General features: G+C 38.9%; 1 protein-coding gene across 8 annotated transcripts in view; it reads left to right on the forward strand.

The window, feature by feature from the left end:
* The first annotated feature begins 7,339 nt into the window (after positions 1–7,339).
* LOC149302469 (protein DOP1A-like) overlaps positions 7,340–22,062 on the forward strand; it is a 31,452-nt gene continuing 16,729 nt past the window's right edge. For 4 of the 8 annotated variants that reach the window (XM_089482471.1, XM_089482473.1, XM_089482475.1 and 1 more), the window contains exons 1-15: positions 7,340–7,477; positions 7,670–7,851; positions 8,798–8,968; positions 9,408–9,597; positions 10,381–10,479; positions 11,653–11,752; positions 14,822–14,931; positions 15,040–15,148; positions 16,137–16,257; positions 16,581–16,700; positions 18,151–18,265; positions 18,719–18,748; positions 19,492–19,725; positions 20,749–21,358; positions 21,708–21,982. In XM_089482471.1, the coding sequence (XP_089338597.1) occupies positions 7,340–7,477; positions 7,670–7,851; positions 8,798–8,968; positions 9,408–9,597; positions 10,381–10,479; positions 11,653–11,752; positions 14,822–14,931; positions 15,040–15,148; positions 16,137–16,257; positions 16,581–16,700; positions 18,151–18,265; positions 18,719–18,748; positions 19,492–19,725; positions 20,749–21,358; positions 21,708–21,982 (2,604 nt within the window). Of the gene's footprint in view, positions 7,478–7,669; positions 7,852–8,797; positions 8,969–9,407; positions 9,598–10,380; positions 10,480–11,652; positions 11,753–14,821; positions 14,932–15,039; positions 15,149–16,136; positions 16,258–16,580; positions 16,701–18,150; positions 18,266–18,718; positions 18,749–19,491; positions 19,726–20,748; positions 21,359–21,707; positions 21,983–22,062 lie in introns of those variants that run through there. The other 4 variants (XM_089482477.1, XM_089482474.1, XM_089482476.1 and 1 more) reach the window with 3 other exon arrangements.

A 22,062-nucleotide genomic window follows, 5' to 3' on the forward strand; every position in this document is an offset into this window, starting at 1 on the left:
GCTTGTAAGGTTAATGCTCCTAGCGGTTAGCTTTTAAATAATGCTCCCGGTGCGTGGTGCTTCGGTCTCCGGCAGGAAGCAGCGCCAGTCACGGACAGCGCTCCAACATCCCAGACAGGCTTCTACCAGCGACTTCTCTTGCAGCGACACCTGCCGGCGACCCAAGGAACCGATCTGTTGTCAACCGTGGTTACTGCAACGTTCCGACAAGCAACTTACTCTCCTCTTGGGAAAAGAAGAGGTCTTCCCCTTCCCAGAGGCTGCTAAGCTTAGGCTCACAGGCTCTCTCACTCTCTCTCACACACACACACACACACACACACCCCCCCGGCCTTAAGTGTTCTGGCGCCTGTGCGGACTACTCCTCTGCCCCCACTCAGCGCCACCTCACCCAAACCCTACTCCTCAGTGCAGTTAGACCCTCTATGTAAGCTGAGAACTTTAGGAATGTATTTTTAGCAGATGATTTATGTACTCAATTACTACTAAAGTGCATTTTTGTCACAGACTGTGCAGGCTAAAAATAGAAAAGATTTTTTTTTTATTGAAGGCGTTAGCAAAAAGGGCAATAATTGAGGTCCCATTAGTGTAAACCATGTAAGTGTTAGTGTCCGCTACCTGCAACTCGTTTAGGTCTTTGTGATTTCCACTGATCAGAATGCATAGCAGCTACTGTAAAGCTTGATGGAGGAGGGATAATGGTGTGGGGCTGTTTAGTTCCAGTGTAAGGTAATGTTATTGCTGCAGCATACAAAGGCATTTCAGACAACTGTATGCTTCCATAAAGACCAGAAGCTTGGTGAGGGGGAACTCCAGTGGCCCACACTGAACCCCCTGACCTCAACCCCATTGAACACCTTTGGGATGAACTGGAATGGAGATTGTGAGCCGGGCTTTCTCATCTAACATCAAAGCCTGACCTCACAGATTCTCAGACACATTCCAAAATCTTGTGGAAGAGCAGAGGCTGTTATAGCCACCATGAGGGGACCAGCTTTCATATTAACACTCGTGGGTTTTGGAATATCCAACAAGCTCAAATAGGTGTGATGGTCAGATGACCACGTACTTTTGGTCATACAGTGCACACACACGGGTACGTTACAGTTCATTTGGAAAATGTGTGTAAGGTTTTCTGAATTTGCGTGTGTGTATATATATTTGTGTACATATATCTATACACAAAGTATTTACCAATGAGGCCGCAGCGCCATTCGAAACGTAGAATGCTCCTTTAGCACGAAGAGCAGACTGTCATTTTCCTTGGGGCTACTGGATTATATCTTTTTTTTTTTTAGCTGAAAGGTTAGTTTGAATATGTGTAATAATATAAGATATTGGCAAAAAAACAACACATACATTTCCACAAGCCCTTTCCATGCACACTGCCTAATCATATGGAAATAAATGTTTAAAATGAAGTAGGACATTGTGAAATCATCCTTTGGGAAGCGCAAGTGGGTAAATACACAAAATAATATGAATTACGGGGCAAAGTTGAATGTTAAATCTTGGTATCTAGTAGAGTGTTGGCACTTTTAACCCTTTGCACTAAAACTGCTTATTTCAAGCAAACGTTACCCTGCAACACAAACCGATATCACGGCAAGCCACACAAGCCGGAGGTACACAGTTCCGGGGTTCATTTCGCGCACACAGCGCTCGCCGTATACACAATAGTCACACACAGTAGACGTTATGGTTTACAGGCCGTGTCTCTCATGAGACCGCAGGCAGAACCTTTATTTTCACACACAGCATTCGCTCGTTTTCTTTCTATGATAACTTAGATGTTCGGTATCCGCCAGCACAAAACATGAGCTCCACCGCACGCTCTGAGCTTCCGTCTTCCTGGCGCGCTCTAGTGACGTCACGGACGCCGGCGCGGCCCCTCCTCCTCTGTACCTTCACTTTGCATGCCGGGAGCTGTCAGCCGGGTACCGAGAGGCACCACTCTGAACAGGTGAGGAAACAGCACCGACATTACTAGGGTCTCTGACATCAAGGTATATCGCTGTCACATACAAATGACATTATTGCTATAGGCATCTCTTACTTCGTTCCCCTTCCAGCTCTGGAGGAAGAGGCCCTGTTAAGATTTAATTCTGGTCAGTAGGAGAGGGGACGGCAGATCTGCGGGGAGAATGGAAGGTAGTGGGAGTCAAAAGCCAAGATGCTGCGGCAAAATGTGTCCTATATATATAAAATGGGCTATATATATATATATATATATATGTATATATAACCCACAGCTCAGGGTATTGTGTGGTAATGGGGTGTTTATTTGGCAGTCAGTGTAGAGAGGTGGATGAAATATGAATCTATACATTAATTGGCCATTATTCACAAAGTGAATTCTCAGATGGCTGTAAAATGATTGCATGCTTTACGGCAAGGAAGTAATAATTAGACTGCTACTGGGATGCATCACTGTGCTGGACCAAGCTTCAAAACAAACATATGAGCTCCTGATGCATAGAATGGTTTCAGAAGCATGTGTGATGGCGTGTGGAGGAATCCAGTGCTTATCTGTTATGTGTATTAAAGAACGCGTGTATGTTGTATGTCTATGCTGCTTGTCATATAGATCACTGTATGTATTTTGTTAATTTAGAGCTTGTCTCTGTAGATTACTCATTCCAGTCCTAACAAGCTTACTATAAAATGATGATATATTGCGAGTTTTGAAACACATGCCACAGGTATCAGTAACATAGTAGTCATTTAGATTGTTTGCAAGTTCTAGGAAAAAAACAAGAAAAAAAACCCAAAACACTTTGGGGAAGAAATACCAAATTGATCACTTGATCACAAGCCCCTGTCGCAGGATATTGTATGCACTCTCGCTCTTCCCTGATCCTGAGTAACCCTTCACATGAGTACAGCCAACCTCTCTGTGCTCCCGTATAGATTTGAGTGTTGCGACTGGATGGAGTATGCAGGCAGGATGAGCAGTTCTGGAGGGAATTGAGATGGTGGCTTTGTAAACATCTAGATGCTTATTCTCATGTTCGTTTCTGTTGGGAGACTGAAATGGAAGTCCGTGACTGAAAGGCCTTCGGACCTCCAGTGTCCACATTAAGGTTCTGGAGTTCATATAAAGATAACTATAGTATTTAAAGTATGTATATTAACCAAGATAACACCAGTATAGTTCTGTATGTTGTATTGCATTAGATAACACACATGATCAGACAGTGAGCGGTTCCTGGGCTGATCAGCTAATGCTAAGGGAACAGTTTTCACGAGGAGTGCCGAAGGATCTTGTTTGTAGAGAAGACTTAATTGTAAGATCTGGATTTACATCCTGTGGCCCTTTGAATTATGAGGGTAGGACGTCCGAACAAAAGCATTGGGTATGATTCAAGACCTATGACATCTGTGATGGAGCAACACTATTTTATGTGTTGCTAACTTGGGTCAGAAGAGGTAATACGATATGTCGATATTTATTAGGTCTATTTGCTAAAGGAAGAGCCATCAGGAGAGCTTGTGGAATATATGTGGTTTCAACTCCCTCAATTCACTATTCCTTATGTAGGACCAATAGTGGTAAATTCCTCCATCAAGGAGTGCTGAGGTGGCCCTGTATAATGCATAATTCAGTGGGTGATTTAACGCAGCAGAAGCACATTTTGTGATGTTTCTATTTAATGTATGGTGGAGTCAAGGAGCTGATACCACAACTCTCCCTTTAGTGAATAAACACCAACGTTTTTTTTTTCTTGGTGGGTACATCTTCTCTCTGCACCCTGAGAGTCAAATACAGACACTTCCATTAGAGTGAGACTTAATACAGGGCGCCACAAACGCCAGGTCGCCATGGCGACAAGAAACCACTTTCTGGCCCCTAGGATTTGCTCACTCAGTACCAGCTTGCTGAGTCTGAGTGCAGGGATATGATGTCATTTCCTGCCTCAAAGGAACACAAGAGCTGCCCGCAACCAACAGTATATAAGTGTGTTACTGTATGGGTAAAATATGTTGTTATGCTACTGAATGTGTGTGAAAATGCTACTGTGTGTGCATGTGAATGAGTGTGTGTAAGTATGTATGTTACTGGGTGTGTTAGTATATGTGTGCGCATGTTAGTATCTTACTGTGTATGTATAGGTGAATATGTTACCAAGTGAGTGTGTGTAAGTATGTTAGTATGTTTGTTAATTACCGTAGTTTAATTTAAAAAACAAAAAACGGGTCTTAGAATTTTTTGACTAAATCTCAACCAAATTTGTCGCCCCCTGAGTAATATGTAGTTTCACGGGTTTATTTTATTTCTTAGCACTTACCGACTGATCTTCTTTAACTGACCGTGACCTTCGCCGTACCCAGTCCTCTCCTTTACATAAATACATATGGAATTATATGCAAATAGTGTCGGAATTAAGGCAATTTACAGACAATGGAAAATTGTTGCAGTTGTCATTTAGGCTTCAAAGCGACAGAAGTGTTTATTTTTTGAAGAGTACAGCTCAATAATCTGGTAACTCGCACAGCCCCGAGGCCAGCATGTGGATATACACAAAAATAAGTATTTATATTAAAAAAAATAGGAATGAGAAGGTCAGGATGAGAGAGAGTTTATACTATGGTACTGTTCTGGGGCATTTTCTCAGGTTTTCTGTACAAGAGCCCATTTAATGATGCAATCCTGTATAGGTTATCTCTTGAGCACTGACCGAGAGAACAGTAATACATCACATTTTAACATACCGGTATGTTGGTGCAGAGCATGGTGACTTCAGTTGTTTTTATGAATAAAGATGGGAATTTGAAATCATTCATTTTAAATGCCAAGGCTCAATGAAACCTTTCCTTATATGCATTTCACTTTTGATTTCTTTATTAATTGTCATGGTCCTCTTTTCTAACACCCTCAGGGTGGGCTGACCTTTGAATTTATGATGCCTTCTGTTTGACTGAAACAGCCTGATGCCATTTGTATTTAGTTGTGGGAATTATGGTAGCCCAAGAGTGTTCTTTAAGGACATCGTATGAAGACATTTAATGTTTGGAATGTTCTATGATTAAGCCATTGCAAGAACATTTTACATCATCCCTAGAGACCCCGCCTAGTCATATATTCAATATTTTCGTTTCCTCTGGTTGTTTTCTGATTTTGTAACACTAAGAATGTTTTTGAGTAAATGTTCTTAGACCTTTAAAGGTTACTTTGGTCCTTCTTAACAGTTTTATATTGACAAAAAGTTTCAGTGAAGGTGCCATTGATTGGTTAAAAAAAACATAGTTATCTGAAATATTTTAGGTGTCTGATATTTAAAATGTCTCCTTAGCTGCTAAGTTCTACATAATGGTGCCCGTGCCTTACCCTTGAGCATGATCGTGTTGCTTGTCGTGATGGGCCATGGATTGTAGTCGTGATGGACCATGTTAGGTGCAGTTTGTCCATTGAGCCTGCTATCCTGACAACCAAAAAACCATAGAAGATCTGACAATTTCTTTTTTCCTCTAAAGGTTCAATCATATATTTAATAAATCCTGATTGAGCCACACTTTGTCGTTATAATGGTTGCTAGACAGGGGCTGAGCTGGAAACGGTGGTGGGAATGGTGGTTCTGAGGCTACTTTTCATTTGAAGCAGAGTAGGTGCAATAGCATCTTTAAAACAGATCCGAGGCATCAGACCCAGGCTCGCTATCTTACGCAAACACAGATTTGTGTTTGTTGATTATTGTTTATATAGAGATTATAAACAAAAAAAATCCCTTATATTTACTTACGTGATAGAATATGGATGAGTTTGAATTGAACATCATGGCCGTGAGTGTTTGTATATCTATTTCTATCAAATTCATATAGATGTCTTTCTTGCAAATATCTTTATACAGTAATCTAGAAAAATCTGTGCATTGGGGCATTCATTTATATTATACATTTGAATTGTACCTTTAGGCATGATTTTTAAGTATCTTTAATAACATGATCAGAACTAATATATATATATATATATATATATATATATATATATATATATATATATATATATATATATATATACACACACACATACAGTATATAATCTAAATAGTTTGGGACAAAATTTTTATTTCATTTTGGCCGCGTTCGGAACAACATTTGGGAGGCGTAAAGTGTGTCACCAAAATGATGTCCTAGAAAAACTAAACCAGTAACCAGCTGCTCTGGTAATTACGCAACCTTTCTGGTCTGATAAGTTTAGCCGCTCCCTTTCTGGATTTTACTCATCCGCATGATTCACGTCTGATAATAAAATGGGGGGGGGGGGGGTTGGGGCAATGTTTCTTATCTTATTTTACTTCCTAAAGCTGGGTTTGTACTGTTGCTCCCCTGTCAAAAGTACCCATATATACAGTGGATATAAAAAGTCTACACACCCCTATAACGTGAACAATTTAATTCCAAAACTAACTGAAATCTTTGAGGGGGAAAAAATAACCTGGTTGCATAAGTGTGCAAAGATTTCAGTTAGATTTGCAATTGAATTGTTCACGTTATAGGTCACATAAAAGGTGGAAAAAGTTCTGACATGACTTATCTTTGTCTCATTCTTGAACATCACAAGCACCTGGCATTTTAACAGGGGTGTGTAGACTTTTTATATCTGTGCTAAAAATAACTTTTTGTTAACTTCCTGGCAGTCACACTAACATCGTCACATAGATTTGTTCTTGAATATACAGCTAATCTGAGAACGTGGGTGCCATTCACAGCGTGCCCCAATTTTTTCATTATGTAGTCCTTTACAAATGCGCTGTCAAGTTAGATGCCGATCATGCGTCCAATAATGTATTAACCACCAGTTACCGCCATGTCAGGTCACATGATTACACATTCTAATGTTGGACAAAAGAGTCTATGCAGCCAGGTATCCAGGTATACATTTAAAATGTACTTCACATTTGGAACTAAAATCTTACAATTGTGATACCAATACATTTTGGGAAATCAGTTGATATATCATAGGGAGCACTAATTAAAGAAACGTTTTCTGTCCTGAAAATATGTTGATTATCGACACTTTGGAGGGGGAGGGGAACACAACCGACAAGTAGTAATATATGTTAAACATTACTTAATATTTCACTACCTTCTGTTATTTTTATTTTACTATGATATGACATACTAATGATGTCATAAGGAAAGTTGTGACTGATGCACTTTAATCTTCAACAATGTCATATTTCAAAAAGGTGCCCTTAGTGAACGAGCCAAGCTATTTGGCATAGTTTTGTTTGCGGTTGGTATCAGAACTGTATCATAATAATAACCTGTATTTTTTCTTGTAGGTGATGGTCTGTGGTTAGCGTAGAGCTGGTCTCTAGCGGGACGTGGTGGGAGAATGAACACAGAGGAACTGGAGCTATTGAGTGACTCCAAATATAGGAACTATGTGGCAGCTGTTGATAAGGCGTTGAAGAACTTTGAGTATTCCAGTGAATGGGCTGATCTAATATCTGCACTGGGGAAACTGAACAAGGTATAAAGGAGAGATGTATCCAAGTCGCCATTTTATTATGGTGGCTGGAGTCTTACAGCATCAGATGGAGGCCTCCAGCTGCTGATTCTTGAAACTGCATTATCGTTTGTCAGTGTTTGTATATTTCACCCTGCGAGTAAGCGTTCAATAAATATTCCATTTGGGTTCTGACTGTGTCCATATATTTCACAGGTATTACAAAACAATGCAAAGTATCAAGTTGTTCCTAAGAAGTTAACGATCGGTAAAAGGTTGGCACAATGCCTCCACCCGGCATTACCAGGGGGAGTTCACAGGAAAGCACTGGAAACGTACGAAATCATCTTCAAAATCATTGGACCAAAGCGCTTGGCCAAAGACCTCTTTCTGTACAGGTAATTAACCTTTAGCCCCTTTCAAAGACTTGCATGTTTAGTTCTTATCTGTAAATTTCTGTTAATGGTAAACCTAAACCTGTTCATCTATTTGTGAAAATATACGCTTCCTTTAACTCTGTATTGATGCAACATATTTATGCCATGTTTTATCAATATAGACTTAAGGGAATTTTGTATTACATCAGCTAGCATCAAACAAGGTACCCCAGCCTTCATGTGTCCCACAGACAGTATTTAGGAGAGACTCTGGACACAGCCCTGATGGACTCAATCCTGACCCCAACTACTAGGGAAAAATGGATTGAGGCCACATACTATGGAGACCCTTTGGTAATGTTATACAGAGGCAGAAAGCAACTGCAAGTGAAGTATATGAGCAGATATTCTAGATAATTAAATGGACAATCCAGCCATCATATACACTTTAATGCCTACCATCATATACACTTTAATGCCTATAATAGCTTTGTGGTCAATTTAAATTTTGTGGTTGCCCCTTTGCAAATGCATAGGAGAATTCTGCACTGCTATACGCTGTGCAGGAGATACAGTCGGTCCATAAGTATTTGGACAGTGACACAATTTTCAGCGTTTAGGCTCTGTATGCCACCACAATGTATTTCAACTTTAGCAATCAAGCTTGAAGTGTAGCTTTAATTTGGGGCTATTTGAATCCAAATTAGGTTAGTGGTTTAGGAATTACACCAATTTTTTGTTTTTTAGAATACATATTATAATACAATATACTTTAATATTTCTTGCTGAGGAGGTGTCGGGGTCAATAATCTGACCCTATAAAATCAATAAAAAATAAAAATTCACAAAAATGGGACTGCAAAATTATATGATTTTTGTCAATTGCTGATCTGTATCCCATCGCTATCCTTCAGGTAATTGTTGGGCAGGATTTTATCGTTTGGTATTGTTTGGTATTTTTTTGCAGCTCTGGCCTCTTTCCTCTTCTTACCAATGCTGCAATGTCTGTCAAACCAGCATTACTTAGTCTGTATGAGACATACTACCTACCTCTAGGTAAGACTTTAAAACCAGGCCTGCAAGGACTACTGACCGGCATTCTCCCTGGCTTGGAGGAGGGCTCCGAATATTATGACAGGTCAGTGAGGATTGCCTTCATTTATCGGACCTCCTTGCATGATCTGTGGCATCAACTGTGAATTACATACCCCTAGTAAAATTATTCATTTTGTTTAGATATTCTACATGCTATGTTTTAAACAGTGACCGGGTTACCGTTTTAGCTGGGGCATTTGATGGAATGCAGATTAGTTCAAAATGAACCTGGCAAAGCAAAAAGCTTTGGAAATCCTGCAGAAAAATGTGTTTGTACTACACATGATTAAATGATAGTATTTACATTGGCTGCTATGCCCAAATCAGTTGCATATATGCATATCTAATATATAATCATAAAAGCCTTTTCCTTTTTACTAGCTATTTCTTTTTAAATTAATTTGTTGAAATTGTGTCATTCCATATGCCTTCTAATAAACCCAGTTGATTGTTTTTCTTACTGTTTGCCATGTCCACTACAGAACTAACACTCTCTTGGAGAAGGTGGCTTCAGCAGTAGACCAGTCTGCCTTCTACAGTGCCCTCTGGGGAAGCCTCCTCACCAGCCCGGCTGTGAGATTACCTGGGATCACATACGTGCTCGCACATCTAAACAGGAAGCTTTCGATGGAGGACCAGCTGTATATCATTGGGAGTGACATTGAATTAATGGTAACATGCCCATCACTCTGAACACATGCAATAAAGAAACGGGAATCAGCTTGTTCCCAGCTATTGGTACTACTGCAAGAAAGCTGTGTCGTGCCTGATACTCTTGGCATCTTTGGCGAGCTTGAGTCATAGCACTAAAAGCCATAGAGAAACCTCCTGAGAAATTTCCCAGTACAAAATAAAACACACTTTCTTAAAAGGTAGCCATTTCCAATCATTGTGCAAGGGGTATTGAGGGAGGTCTTGGAGCAGAGCTTATGCTAATATTGTTTTTAACTCCGAGATCATACACACTACAGAGCTGGTGTTTGCTTTAGACAGAAACACATCTTTGGAAAAGATCATCCTGCTTATCTGAAAAGATACCCTTTTCATTTTTCACGTATTCTATTCTCGTTTATTTTTTGTATGTTATACTTTAAAATCCTGCCGAGTTTCAACTTGTTTTTCTGTTTTACATATAAACATATATTTTTACATAAGCATCATTGTTTGCATCAGCTAACAATTTTTAACAATTAACAATTTTGCTACCAATTATAAAAAGTTACAAATATTTAATTAAAAAAACAAATAGCAGATGCCCGCCAGGAAATAGTATGTTGTATATGTTCTACGCACACAAGACAATCGGTGAGAGTTGAGAGAGACATTGTGAACTGTCCCTTCATATTATATTTTAAGTCTTAAATGCTATTAAAGTCAGCAATATATGAAGTAGACTAGTAAGGTGTATTTTGGTGTCCTAACACGTGCCAACAAATCAGTGTTGTTATATTACAGGTGGAAGCTGTGAGCACATCGGTGCAGGATTCAAGCGTGCTGGTCCAGAGGAGCACGCTAGACCTTATCCTGTTCTGTTTCCCATTTCACATGAGTCAGGTAAAAAGCCTTTTTTAAACATATATATATATATATAGAGAGAGAGAGAGAGATATATCTATATTATTTGCTGTACTTCAAGATATGATTTAATGGAGCAACTTAAAATAAAGGCGTAATATTAACATTTTAGATGAACAGCCCTTCTTGGAATTATTGTGTGAATATAGATTTGCCTCCGCAGAATACAATTTAGCATAGAAATATCTGTATGTGGATGGTGGTTCATAAAACAGAATTTAAATTGGCAATAGAAATATTCTGGTTCTCAGAGGAACTTGGTGAAAGTAAGTGTGAATATATACGCTGTGAAATGTATAAAAGCTTAAGGCGTCCTGGCAGAGTAATACACTTCATCGTGTTATTTCAAAGATAATACTGAAAATATAATCCAAGCCATGCAGGCTCCTTTCTTGGTAAATGTTGGGAAGACCACTGTGAATAAACACAATCACAGTTAGAGTGATAGTAGTAATTTTAAAGCTAATCACTTAATAATTAAATTACTGTGCCTTTTTGGGCAATGATGTATAGGATAGGCATATGGCTGTCATTAATCTAAGTAAAGGCCAGCCATTGATTTAAGGTTTTTGTAGTTACATCACGAAAAATGGGCCAAAGATCTGCTGTCAAATTCTATATTTCTTGATCCACATAGTTGTCTCCACCATCCAACTTATAGCAGCTCTAATGGAGCTCTAATGCTGTCAGCAATTGACTCTTAAAGAAAACTAAACCTGATATCTTCACTCATTGCTCATGCACCTACACCACGTCAACAGAAGGGTGCTGGATAAACCCCCTCTGTAAAAGCCATTGACTGCATGATATGTGCCCAAAATGCTCATAGCATAATGGGTCCCATAGCAACTTGGGTGGAAAATATGACTAAAAGGTTTAACATTCTCCAGTAAACTGCGTATAGCCCGGTTTTCCTGTGTTTCTATTCAAGATTTAATACGGTTAAGTAATATTGGCATTGTTGTCTCATGTGTACTGAAAGCCTTGTAGTGCACGTATAATTAAACAATGACAATATTGTTTTAGCTCTTCACTGCACTGTTTTTTTTTATTCTTCATATTGCATAAGCCCCTTGTAAATACCAAGTTATGGCAGAGGTGATAAAATATGACACCTGACCTTTGACATGTTTATCCCATTTGCGTCAACAGGCGACTCGTCCCGACATGGTCCGCATCCTGTCGGCAGCGCTCCGTGTGGTACTGCGCAGAGACATGTCGTTGAATCGTAGGCTTTATGCTTGGCTTCTCGGTAGGTTCCCTGGAATAGGTATCTTGGTGTTATGTTGCTGGAGGCACAGAGTCTCACAGTCACAAGATCACAATTACCACATTATTCGGTGTTAAACACTACAATTGTTAGACTACTTGCTGATTCGAGGAACCTGACAAGATATAGCCCTTCACAACAGTATGTGATACTACTTGAATGGACATTAAAAAGTTGTTTTTTTTCATATGGTAGTAGCATGCATTCATGCCAAATACCAACCCAGCCTAAAATAATGTTACTAAGCCAAGTAAGCTTATTGCCTTTTTAAGCAGCTGATTTAGGTAAGCTGATGATCCCTTTAATGCTGATGATGACAGCTATGTCATGTGCATTGGATGTTTACCTGTTCAGAAATTTACACTATAGTACACTTTAGTTATATAGTGCCATTACAATAATGGGAGAGTGAAAATGTAACAATTGGCAATAAGATTTACAGACATACAGGCTTACAGTCCAATAGGAGTTTGGGTTACATTCTGATTGAGTTAGTCCTGTGGATGGGTGATAACTGCTAGCATTTAAGTTCCAACTTTTTCCTAGCGGATTATTTTTAGAAATAAAGAAAAATGAATAGTGTTGCATGTAGTGAGCACAGCTAAATACTGTTTTCTCGTTGGTGCTAACATATGTTGACCCCAAGTCCTTTGTCTGATATACATAGATAAGCATATGGACTTGGGTGGTCACATTGCCCATTCTCCCCAAGGCACATATAAACTTGTCAACCTGCCCCAGAGCTGATTGTTACCAGCCCTCCTCTGAACCGTAAATAAATGATAAAAAATGTAATAAGCACGGTATAGAGCTTCCAGTGATTACAAAATGGGAACAATATGTGTCTATTAGAATTCCTAGACAAGAATGGAACAGATCACCAAGCCAGGCTTATCCAAAATGTTCCCAGGAGAACCCAACTTCTGTTGGAGATGTGGTAGGCACAATGGAACAATACGACTTAACAAATACTTTTTGGAAAGAGTGTTTTAAATGTATTAATGATTTATGTAACCTTGTGCTTCCTCTGTGCCCAGAGATAACTCTCCTTCACCTAAAAATGTCCTGATATGAAATTCAAGATATTAGCAGCCATACTAATTATCATGAGGAATTTGATATCTCCCAAACTCATATCTTGGGAAATGGTAGAAGTCCAAGTGTAAAAATGGAGAGATGTATCTCCAGCCAAGATCTGACAGGTCATTATTATGATACGTTGAATAGTTAGATTGACAAACTTGACTCAAAATTCTAAACTTACTTTAAAACATCCTTTATCTTCGATATTGTGCTGACTCCTCCTCCCATTGATGGGACAAGTTACAGTTGTGTAAAAAAAAGTACACCCTCTTTAAATTCTATGGTTTTACATATCAGGACATAATAAACATCCTTAGCAGGTCTACAAATTAGGTAAATACAACCTCAGATGAACAACAATACATGACATATTACACTGTCTCATGATTTATTTAAAAAAAAATAAAGCCTCAATGGAGAAGCAGTCTGTGAAAAACAAAGTAAACCCTTACTGCTTCTATAGGAATTAAGATGCTGCTCATACAATTCCCTTCATTAATTGATCATCAGAAAGTGTGACCACCTCTATAAAAGCCTGTGTTTTAGCAGTTTGCTCATCTAGAGCACTCAGGTGTGTGTCAACACAATGCCAAGGAGTAAAGACATCAGCAATGATCTTAGAAAAGCAATTGTTGCTGCCCAGTTTGGGAAGGGTTATCAGACACCAAGCAAATTAATGCCAAGGTCACACTATGCAATGCTCGGAGAAATTGCAAAAAATCTCCGTCTCTGTAGGCCTTAGTTAGCATTTTAAATGTTAGTACAACTAGAAAAAGACTGAACGAGTATGGTTTTTTTGGAAGGGTTGCCAGGAGAAAGCCCCTTCTTTCTGTAAAAAACATGGCAGTATGACTTAGGTTTGCAAAGTTGCATCTGAAAAAACCACAGGACTTCTGGAACAATATCCTTTGGACAGACAAGCCCGAAGTGGAGATGTTTCGCTGTAATGCACAGTGCAATCTTTGTCGAAAACCAAACACAACATACCAACTGTCAAGCAGGGTGGTTTAGGAGTGATGATTTGGGCTTGTTTTGCAGCCACATGACCTGGGAGTCAAATGTGAGGCCATCTGTCTGACAGCTAAAGCTTGACCGAAATTGTGTAATGCAACAGGACAGTGATCTGAAGCACACCAGAAAATCTACAGCAGAATGGCTGAAAAATAAAAGAATCAATGTGTTGCAATGGTCCAGTCAAAGTCCAGACCACCACCTGATTGAAGTGCTGTGGTGGGACATTAAAAGAGCTGTGCATGAACAGATGCCCACAAATCTCAAACAACATTGTAAAGAAGAATGGGCCAAAATTCCCCCACAACAATGAGAGAGACTGATAAAGTAATACAGAAAATTATTACTTCAAGTTATTGTAGAAAAACCTTTAGCAGCAAGCTATTGAATTATAAGGTATACTTAGTTTTTCCACACATGGCTTCTTCATTTTGGCTTTATTTTTGTTAAATAAACCATGACATGGTGTAATATGTCATATGTTGCTCATCTGAGGTTGTATTTTATCTAGTTTTTAGACATAAGGAACAGATGACTGTTGTGATGTCCTAATTATTAGGACATCACAACAGTCATCTGTTCCTTATGTCTAAAAACATATTCGGACCTAATATGTAAAATATGTAAAACCATGGAATTCAAAGAGAGTGTACTTTTTTTTCCACACAATTATATATATTTGTTGCTGGGGAATGTGTATGTTTATTTGTGATATCTGTATTAAATGTACTTAAAAAAAGATGTGTGTAGTATATACTCACCGTGCATTCTCTACCCATAAAACAATTACAAGTAGTTTGTTAAACTGTGAAATGATTTCTTTCTTGCTGTCATTATGGGAACTATACATGTGGTGAGTTATCCTTGTTTTTGTTCTTGCAATCATTACCAAAAATGACTAAACAAGAAGGTGCACTTGTATTTTTATAACTCTCATATGTAATTTGTTTCCCTAAGGCTTTGATAACAATGGGGCTGTTGTAGGACCAAGGAGCACAAGACAAAGCAATCCTGACGAACACGCCACTTATTACTTTAATACATTCTCTAAAGAGCTTTTAGTGCAGGTATGTATTATGGCTTTAGGTCTTTTGAGACATCTTGGAAAGAGATCCCAGAAAGTGTCTGTAGGCTGTTTAACGGAGATTATTCAATATACGCTTTTCCTGCTGCAGGCTATGGTCGGAATTTTACAAGGGAAGGAACCTAACAGAGACGGTGCCCTGATACAAGATTTGAAGCCATTTCGTATTCTTATAAGTCTGCTAGACAAGCCTGAACTAGGTATGTGTGTTTTATTAGTTTTGCTCAGTAACAGACGCACTGTGATGCGGCGGTCATGGACTGTGACCTGCTCCCTCCTCACCACCAAGTGGCATATTAGACACCAAGAATCCTCAATTGGGCCTTCCACGTGTGTTCCTTTTGCTACCAATGGAGTACCAAAATTTATAAGATCAGTGACTTGTTAATGTCTCGGTTTAAACCCAATGCTGCCATGCCAGTTGCATCCAGGATCGCAGGGAGTGACTTCCACTATTTTCCCTTTGTAAGAAAAAGCAAACATCGCTGGCTCTCAGCCATTGTGCTGAAAGTATTTGTATGTCCAAATCTGGCAGTAATGACCTGGCAAGGTGTTTAGACACACGGTATAAAAAGTTAAATGTTAAAAAAAAAACAGCAAACAATTACACTACTTAGGGGAAGCGTTATATGTATCAATATGGCTTCAGTCAACGTCTTGCTTGTGCTAAAAAAAGCTATATAGTTTATGTAGCTACACTAAACATAAAATAGGACAGAAGACTCTGTCCTATAGGATAGGAAAAACATAAATATTGCTAGTTGTTAATGGGTTTAGTTGATTCCTGCTTATGCTCTTTAGCACTCTCATTAAAGTCAATTGAACCTCAGCTGCCATTGAAATCAATGGGAGTAGCAGCAGCTAATAGCTTAAATGCTAGATGCATGCTGCAACTGTCTCTATAAGAGTGCTACAGAGCATGTACAGGAAGTGTTCCTAAATATGCTGTAACACAAGCTAATTACTGTTCCCACAGTGCTTAGTCAGTTCAAGACTTAGGCTTGGGGAGCCATAGCTCACATATTGCCGGTGAGCTGTAAGATGCTTACCGACCGTTTCATTATGACTTGCCATTGTTGCTCGAACAGAGAATGCGGGAAACCCTTTTCTATGGTCTGGATACCTTTTCAGTACGATGAAGAGTTATATATTTCGTGTTTATCAGTGTGTCCCTGTGTTTGGATGTAGGCCCTGCCATTTTGGAAGATGTATTGATTGAAGTGTTCAGAACATTATATACTCAGTGCAAAGCAGAACTTGATCTTCAGACGCAAACCCCGTTCAGCAAGGATCCTGCGCAGCTGAGCAGGTGAGCCCCTGCCATCCTTTAAAATATGTTATGTGGAGTAAAACTATTTTATAGAGAGCTGTGTGCATATGAGTCCATAGGTAACATATGTGACTTTATATATGCTGTCCCTTTAATTACCAAATTATAGTATTTTTTGAATAAAAAAAATAAATAAAAGGCATGACGCACAACCTTTCAAGTAGGAGAGTGTTGTGAGAATGATAGTTTAGGAAAATCTGCTAGTTGTCTGTCACTGCCTTTCCCTTTGTTGTGTTTTATGTAGGTGTGTGCTTTAAGTAAACGCTAATAATGCTAACTTTTATATTTTTGGGTTTTTATAGTAAACTGAGAGAAAACAAAAGGACAGCAGAGCTCATTAAAACAGCCAACCTCTTGTTTAATTCATTTGAGCCCTACTATATGTGGGACTACATTGCCCGCTGGTTTGAAGAATGCTGTAGGTAGGTAAAATCAGCTTGTTTTTTTATTATTATTATTGGCTTTTAAATTTCAAGATCAAAAGACATATTGCGCTCACAGCAGTAATACGTGAACTGTACTCTTTGAGTAGGCAGGAGCAAATTGACATCGGTACATTTGTTTGTAATATCGTTATCGTCTGCTTGAGGGAGAGAGGTATTGATAACATTTTGGACCTGCCAAGTACTTCTGAAACTGTTCAGGATCCTTTTAAGGGTTGAAGGATGCTTACAAAGGGGCTAAGCCATATTAAACACACCAAATCTGAAAATGTGAGGTGCACCTATATATATATATATATATATATATATATATATATATATAATATACATACATACATATACATAAAATATAATATAATATTGTGCCCAACGATAGATAAAAGAAGATGTGTACAATTTGTAACGGGGAAACCTTTTTCCCATTGCCTCTCATTGTCCTCGATTTTATATGATCCTGCTTTTCTTTAAAAAATAAATAAAAATAAAAAAAAGCCAAACAATATGCATAGTTTGGGTCTAAATAAGAGAGGGAATTTCTTGTTAGCCAAAGATGCCAGCAAAATGCTGAAGTATTTGATTGCTTGGTCATTGAGGCCAGTAACCTTGTTGTACTGATTGTATAATTTTATATACCGTATATGTGTGTGTGTGTGTGTGTGTGTGTGTGTGTGTATATATATATATATATATATTTTTTTTTTTTTTATTTTTTTTTTTAATTAACGGGCATTCTTTCCTTCGTGCCAACGTGTAAATCTACAGCAAAAATTTGTGGTGATGCAGAGTGTAGTGCTACACTTGACGCATGTTCATGCAATAAAATGTGATGTATTATTTTAAAACATATTAAAATAATTCACTCTGCTTCGGTGAATTCAGCAATGTGGGGAAGCCTGTGTCGGCATGAGCTGACTCAGTCAGACGTTCCTGGAGAGATTTGAATTAATAACGGAGCACGACTTCTTATGCTTTCTAGAGAGGGTGGTCAGTGGTCCAAGATCCCGAAAGACATGTGAGCAAACACTATGCCAACGATATGTCCGAACACACATTATACAGCCTTGTACATACATTACTGACACATGGAGTTATATATAGATAGACTTAAGTACTTAAAGAGTATATGTTGTAGCTGATCACTCATTGGTTGCTATGGTTATTGCCCTTGTAACGATGTCCCATTAGGACTTATGCATGAAATGTGGCTCTGATGCCCTTTCAAACGTGGACATCAATGGAATGGTCCAGTCAGCAGAAACATGACTTTGCTTAATGTGGTAATAAGACAGCTCTGGTCAAGTCTTATTTTTTTTGTACATTGTGTTTCAGAAGTAAAGTAAAATGGATGCAAAAATGTGTATTTGGTAATATATGTTATTTTGCAAGTTAGGTTTGTCACGTGGTTGTTTTTTTTTCCTCAACCCCTTAGGAGGACACTAAATGCCAAGCTCCGTTCTCCCGCATGTGATGGCAGTAAGGCGCCAGAGTTACCCCTTATCAATTTCTGCTTGTTAGTGGATTTCTTATTGGACATTGTGTCTCTGGTAAGGGTCCATTTAACTATTTAAGTGTATTACAGATGCATTACACACACACATTTATGTATATACCCAAGGCCAATGTTTATTTCTGTAATTTGTAACGTCAGTATGGATGCCTAGGATTACATGTGTCTGTTTAGTGTGAGGCCAGGAAATGACAGCAAATGAGGTCATAAATACTTTACGTATAATAGGAAGTATAACTGTTTTAATAGACTACATGCATAACAAATGAACCTATTATAGGGAGTTTAAATGTGTTATTTCAAGATGAACCCCTTTTACCGCTTTGTGTGTGCATGCTCTGTATATTTCAGTATTAAAGCGTATATTTGCAGCACTGAGGCCTCATTTTATCATGCGTCTTTTTTTGGTGTGTTTTTAAATCAATAATTGTTCTATCCTTTTTCTCTGTTCATCACTCTGTCTCCTGTATTCTTCTCTCCTTTTCCAAAGCCTACTAGAAGTATGAGAGTGATTTGTCAGGTACTGTATTATGGCTTGTTTAAATTTTATTCAAACACATATTCATCTCACACCTGTTATGTAACGCATGGTGTCACAACCCATAGGGTGCTTCTGGTGACAGCAATAAGGTAGCCTTTCATAAACCCAAGACTGTATTAAAAAAGGGAAGAGAGTTTTGGCATATCCACACTTACATTGCCCCCTCCAAGGCACATCTATCATGGCATTCTATATGGCAAAATGTATAGCATATTCTATAAAAAAGTGCTCCCAGTTTAAATACTTCTCTGGAAGAAGAAAAATAGTGATGCTATAGCTCTACTTGCTAGAGAAATTCTGTATTTTGGTCACTTACACAGAGCAAGATAACATCCAAAACAAATACCCTTAAGCAATCTCAAACCCCTAATGATAATTCTCCATTTCCAACAATGTTTTGGGACATATATTTCTTTGGCTATCGGAACAGGAAAAGAAGGATCAGTATCGCAAGAAATTATTCCTCCGGCACAAGGCAATATATTTAAATATAATTTGTGTTACTGTATTAACATAAAAAGCTAAAGATAGTTGGTGATGGCATTAAGATATTAAAAATCTATTTAAGCTGTTTAATATTAAACAATATTGGGAATGTCTATGGTTCTGTACAATATATTGTCCTTATTTTCTCTTGAGGTTCATTGAGGTACATAAGCTGCATGAAAAATGTAATAGTCATTTTGATAGGATTATTGATATTGCTTATCTTGTTTTCGCAGGAGACGTATATTGAAATACAGACAGAGCATCTGCCTCAGTTGCTTCTCCGGATGATCTCGGCATTAACAAGCCATCTTCAGTCTTTGGACCTGAAGGAACTGGCTGATTCTCTGAGGCTTTGTTCAAAGATCCTAAGCAAGGTTCAGCCTCCACTTCTGTCTGCTGCCTCTGACAATACTGTCCAGTTTCCATGTTCTCAGAATAGCTTTGGTAAAGAAAAGGATGAGAGGAAGGTAATGTTACATATGTACAAATTCAACAGCCTCTGTCGGTCAGTCTGTCTGTCTATGTAGGTGTGTGTGTGTGTGTGTGTGTGATATATATATATATATTACTTAGCCTGCCTGACCACTCTTTGCCTTCAAAACAGCATCTTCTAGGTACACTTGCACACAGTTTTTTAAGGTACTCAGCCAAATATGTTGGAGACCTAACCGCAGTTCTTCTGTGGGTTTAGGCAGCCTCGGGATTGTTCTCTCTCTCCTTATGTAATCCTAGACAAACTCGATGATAGCCTCCTCAGCTCTTTTAAATCTGCCATCCATCGCCATACCGTGTATGGCGGACATTGATGCCTGGGGGCCACTTGGGGCCCCTGCTGCTGATCTCGGTGTTGCTGAATGCCTTGGCATCTACGCAGTACAGCAATACCATTTAAGCAAAGAAAGTAGTCTTAGATCGTTTTGTAAGCTTGTTTAATGACATGCCAGGCACGTCATTGGTCGTTAACTGACTGTTTTTGCGTGACCTGCCTAGGCACATCACTGGTCATTAAGGGTCATTAAGACTTTGGCTGCATGTTTGGAGTTGTCGTGAATTTGCAGAAATTCAGCCCCAAACTTGCAAGGAACCTCCACCATGCTTTTGTTGTACATTATTGTACCTCTACCCAGCCCTTCGACAAACAAACTGCCTTCTTCTACAGCCACATATTTCAAATGTTGACTCATCAGTCCAGAGCACCTGCTGCCATTTTCTACACCACAGTTCCTGGTTTTTTTATGAATAGTTGAGTTGCTTGGCCTTGTTTCCACGTCAGATGTCTGGCTTTGTGTATGTGTATATATCAAAATAGTTGATATGAAATACATATGTATATATTCCATTGGAATTGGTACAAAGTGAGTGTTCAAACTGCTGGACCAGTTTTCCAAAAAGAAAGGCTTTTTGTATTTATTTATATATTTATTTATTTATTTTTTTGCTGTTAAAATATTCACAATATTTTAACATTGTTTTCCCAATCTTGTCATTAGCTTTCCCCAGTTACTCTCGAAACACCTGGTGATGTTTTTGAAGATGGAGAGAATCCACCCAGCAGCCGATCTTCAGAGAGTGGGTTCACAGAGTTTGTGCAGTATCAGGCAGACCGATCGGACGACATAGACGAGGCTCAGGTTGCAGCTGGTCTGCCCTTGGGTAGCACTTCATCCGAAACCGAGACGGCATCTACTGTGGGGTCCGAAGAAACTATTATTCAGCCTTCCTCCATAAACTCTCAAGGAGCAGCTACTCGGAGCATTAAAGGAACACAAAAAACAACAATGCAGTGCTGCCTGGAGTATTTCCAGCAGTTCTTGACAAGACTTATCACTCTGTATATTGTTCCCAGAATCTCTATGTCCCAGACCTTTTCAGATGAACACCCAGAAGACCTTGGCGGGTGTCAAACAGACAACAACAAGTGGGAAACATCTTCAGCAAATAACCCTAAGGAGAAGAAAGACCGTAAGCTCTCTGTACCAAAAGACTACCGGCCTGCCTTTATTGCTGCATGTCAGCTATTCCTTGAATGTTCCAGCTTCCCTGTTTACATTGCTGAGGGCGGCCAACCATCAGAAATTCACAACAACAAGGCTGATACAGGTAGAGTATGAACTATGATTAAGAGAAATTCACCAAAAAACATACTTTTTGCTTCATTTCTGGATACTCGTTCTGTATTATATTGCGCAACTCTTTTTACCACCTTAACTCCTAACGCACAGACATAATTCTGTCCTTTTAAAGCTGAATGCTTATGTTTTTCCAATGAGAAACATATATAAAAAAAACAGGTTGTGTTAAAAGGTGCTACAATTATGCACTTTTATGTGCTTTAATATGAATTGGTTTTATTTGAAATAGTGCAGCGTGCTTGTGTTATTTTTGGCAAAGATGAACGTCATTAAAATATTAAATATGTGTTGTATTGTTTCGCATCCTCTCTCCCCAGATTGTGAACAGGTGCAGCCACCCGTGTGGCTTCAGACTCTCATGAATGCCTGCGGTGCGGCAGCAGACTTCAGCATTCAGAACGTGGCTATATCTCTGGTTATGGACTTAGTGGGCCTGACTCAGTCTGTTGCTTTGGTCGCTGGGGAAAACTCTAGCAGTTTGGAGTCGTCTCAGCCTTTAAGCCCAAACCAAGGGAGAGTGTCTGTCGTCATCAGGCCTCCACTTACCGAAGGAAACTTGAAATACATGGCCGAAAAAACTGATTTCTTCAAGGTATTGATGCCAGTGTTTATTTTTTATTGTGTATTGCTGTCAAACCATGTCTTGCATCTAGCTGACCTTATGCAACAGGT

Source organism: Sceloporus occidentalis, unplaced genomic scaffold (genome assembly GCF_023333645.1).
Source record: "Sceloporus occidentalis isolate IW3139 unplaced genomic scaffold, rSceOcc1.0.p SCAF_19, whole genome shotgun sequence".
Lineage (NCBI taxonomy): Eukaryota > Metazoa > Chordata > Lepidosauria > Squamata > Phrynosomatidae > Sceloporus > Sceloporus occidentalis.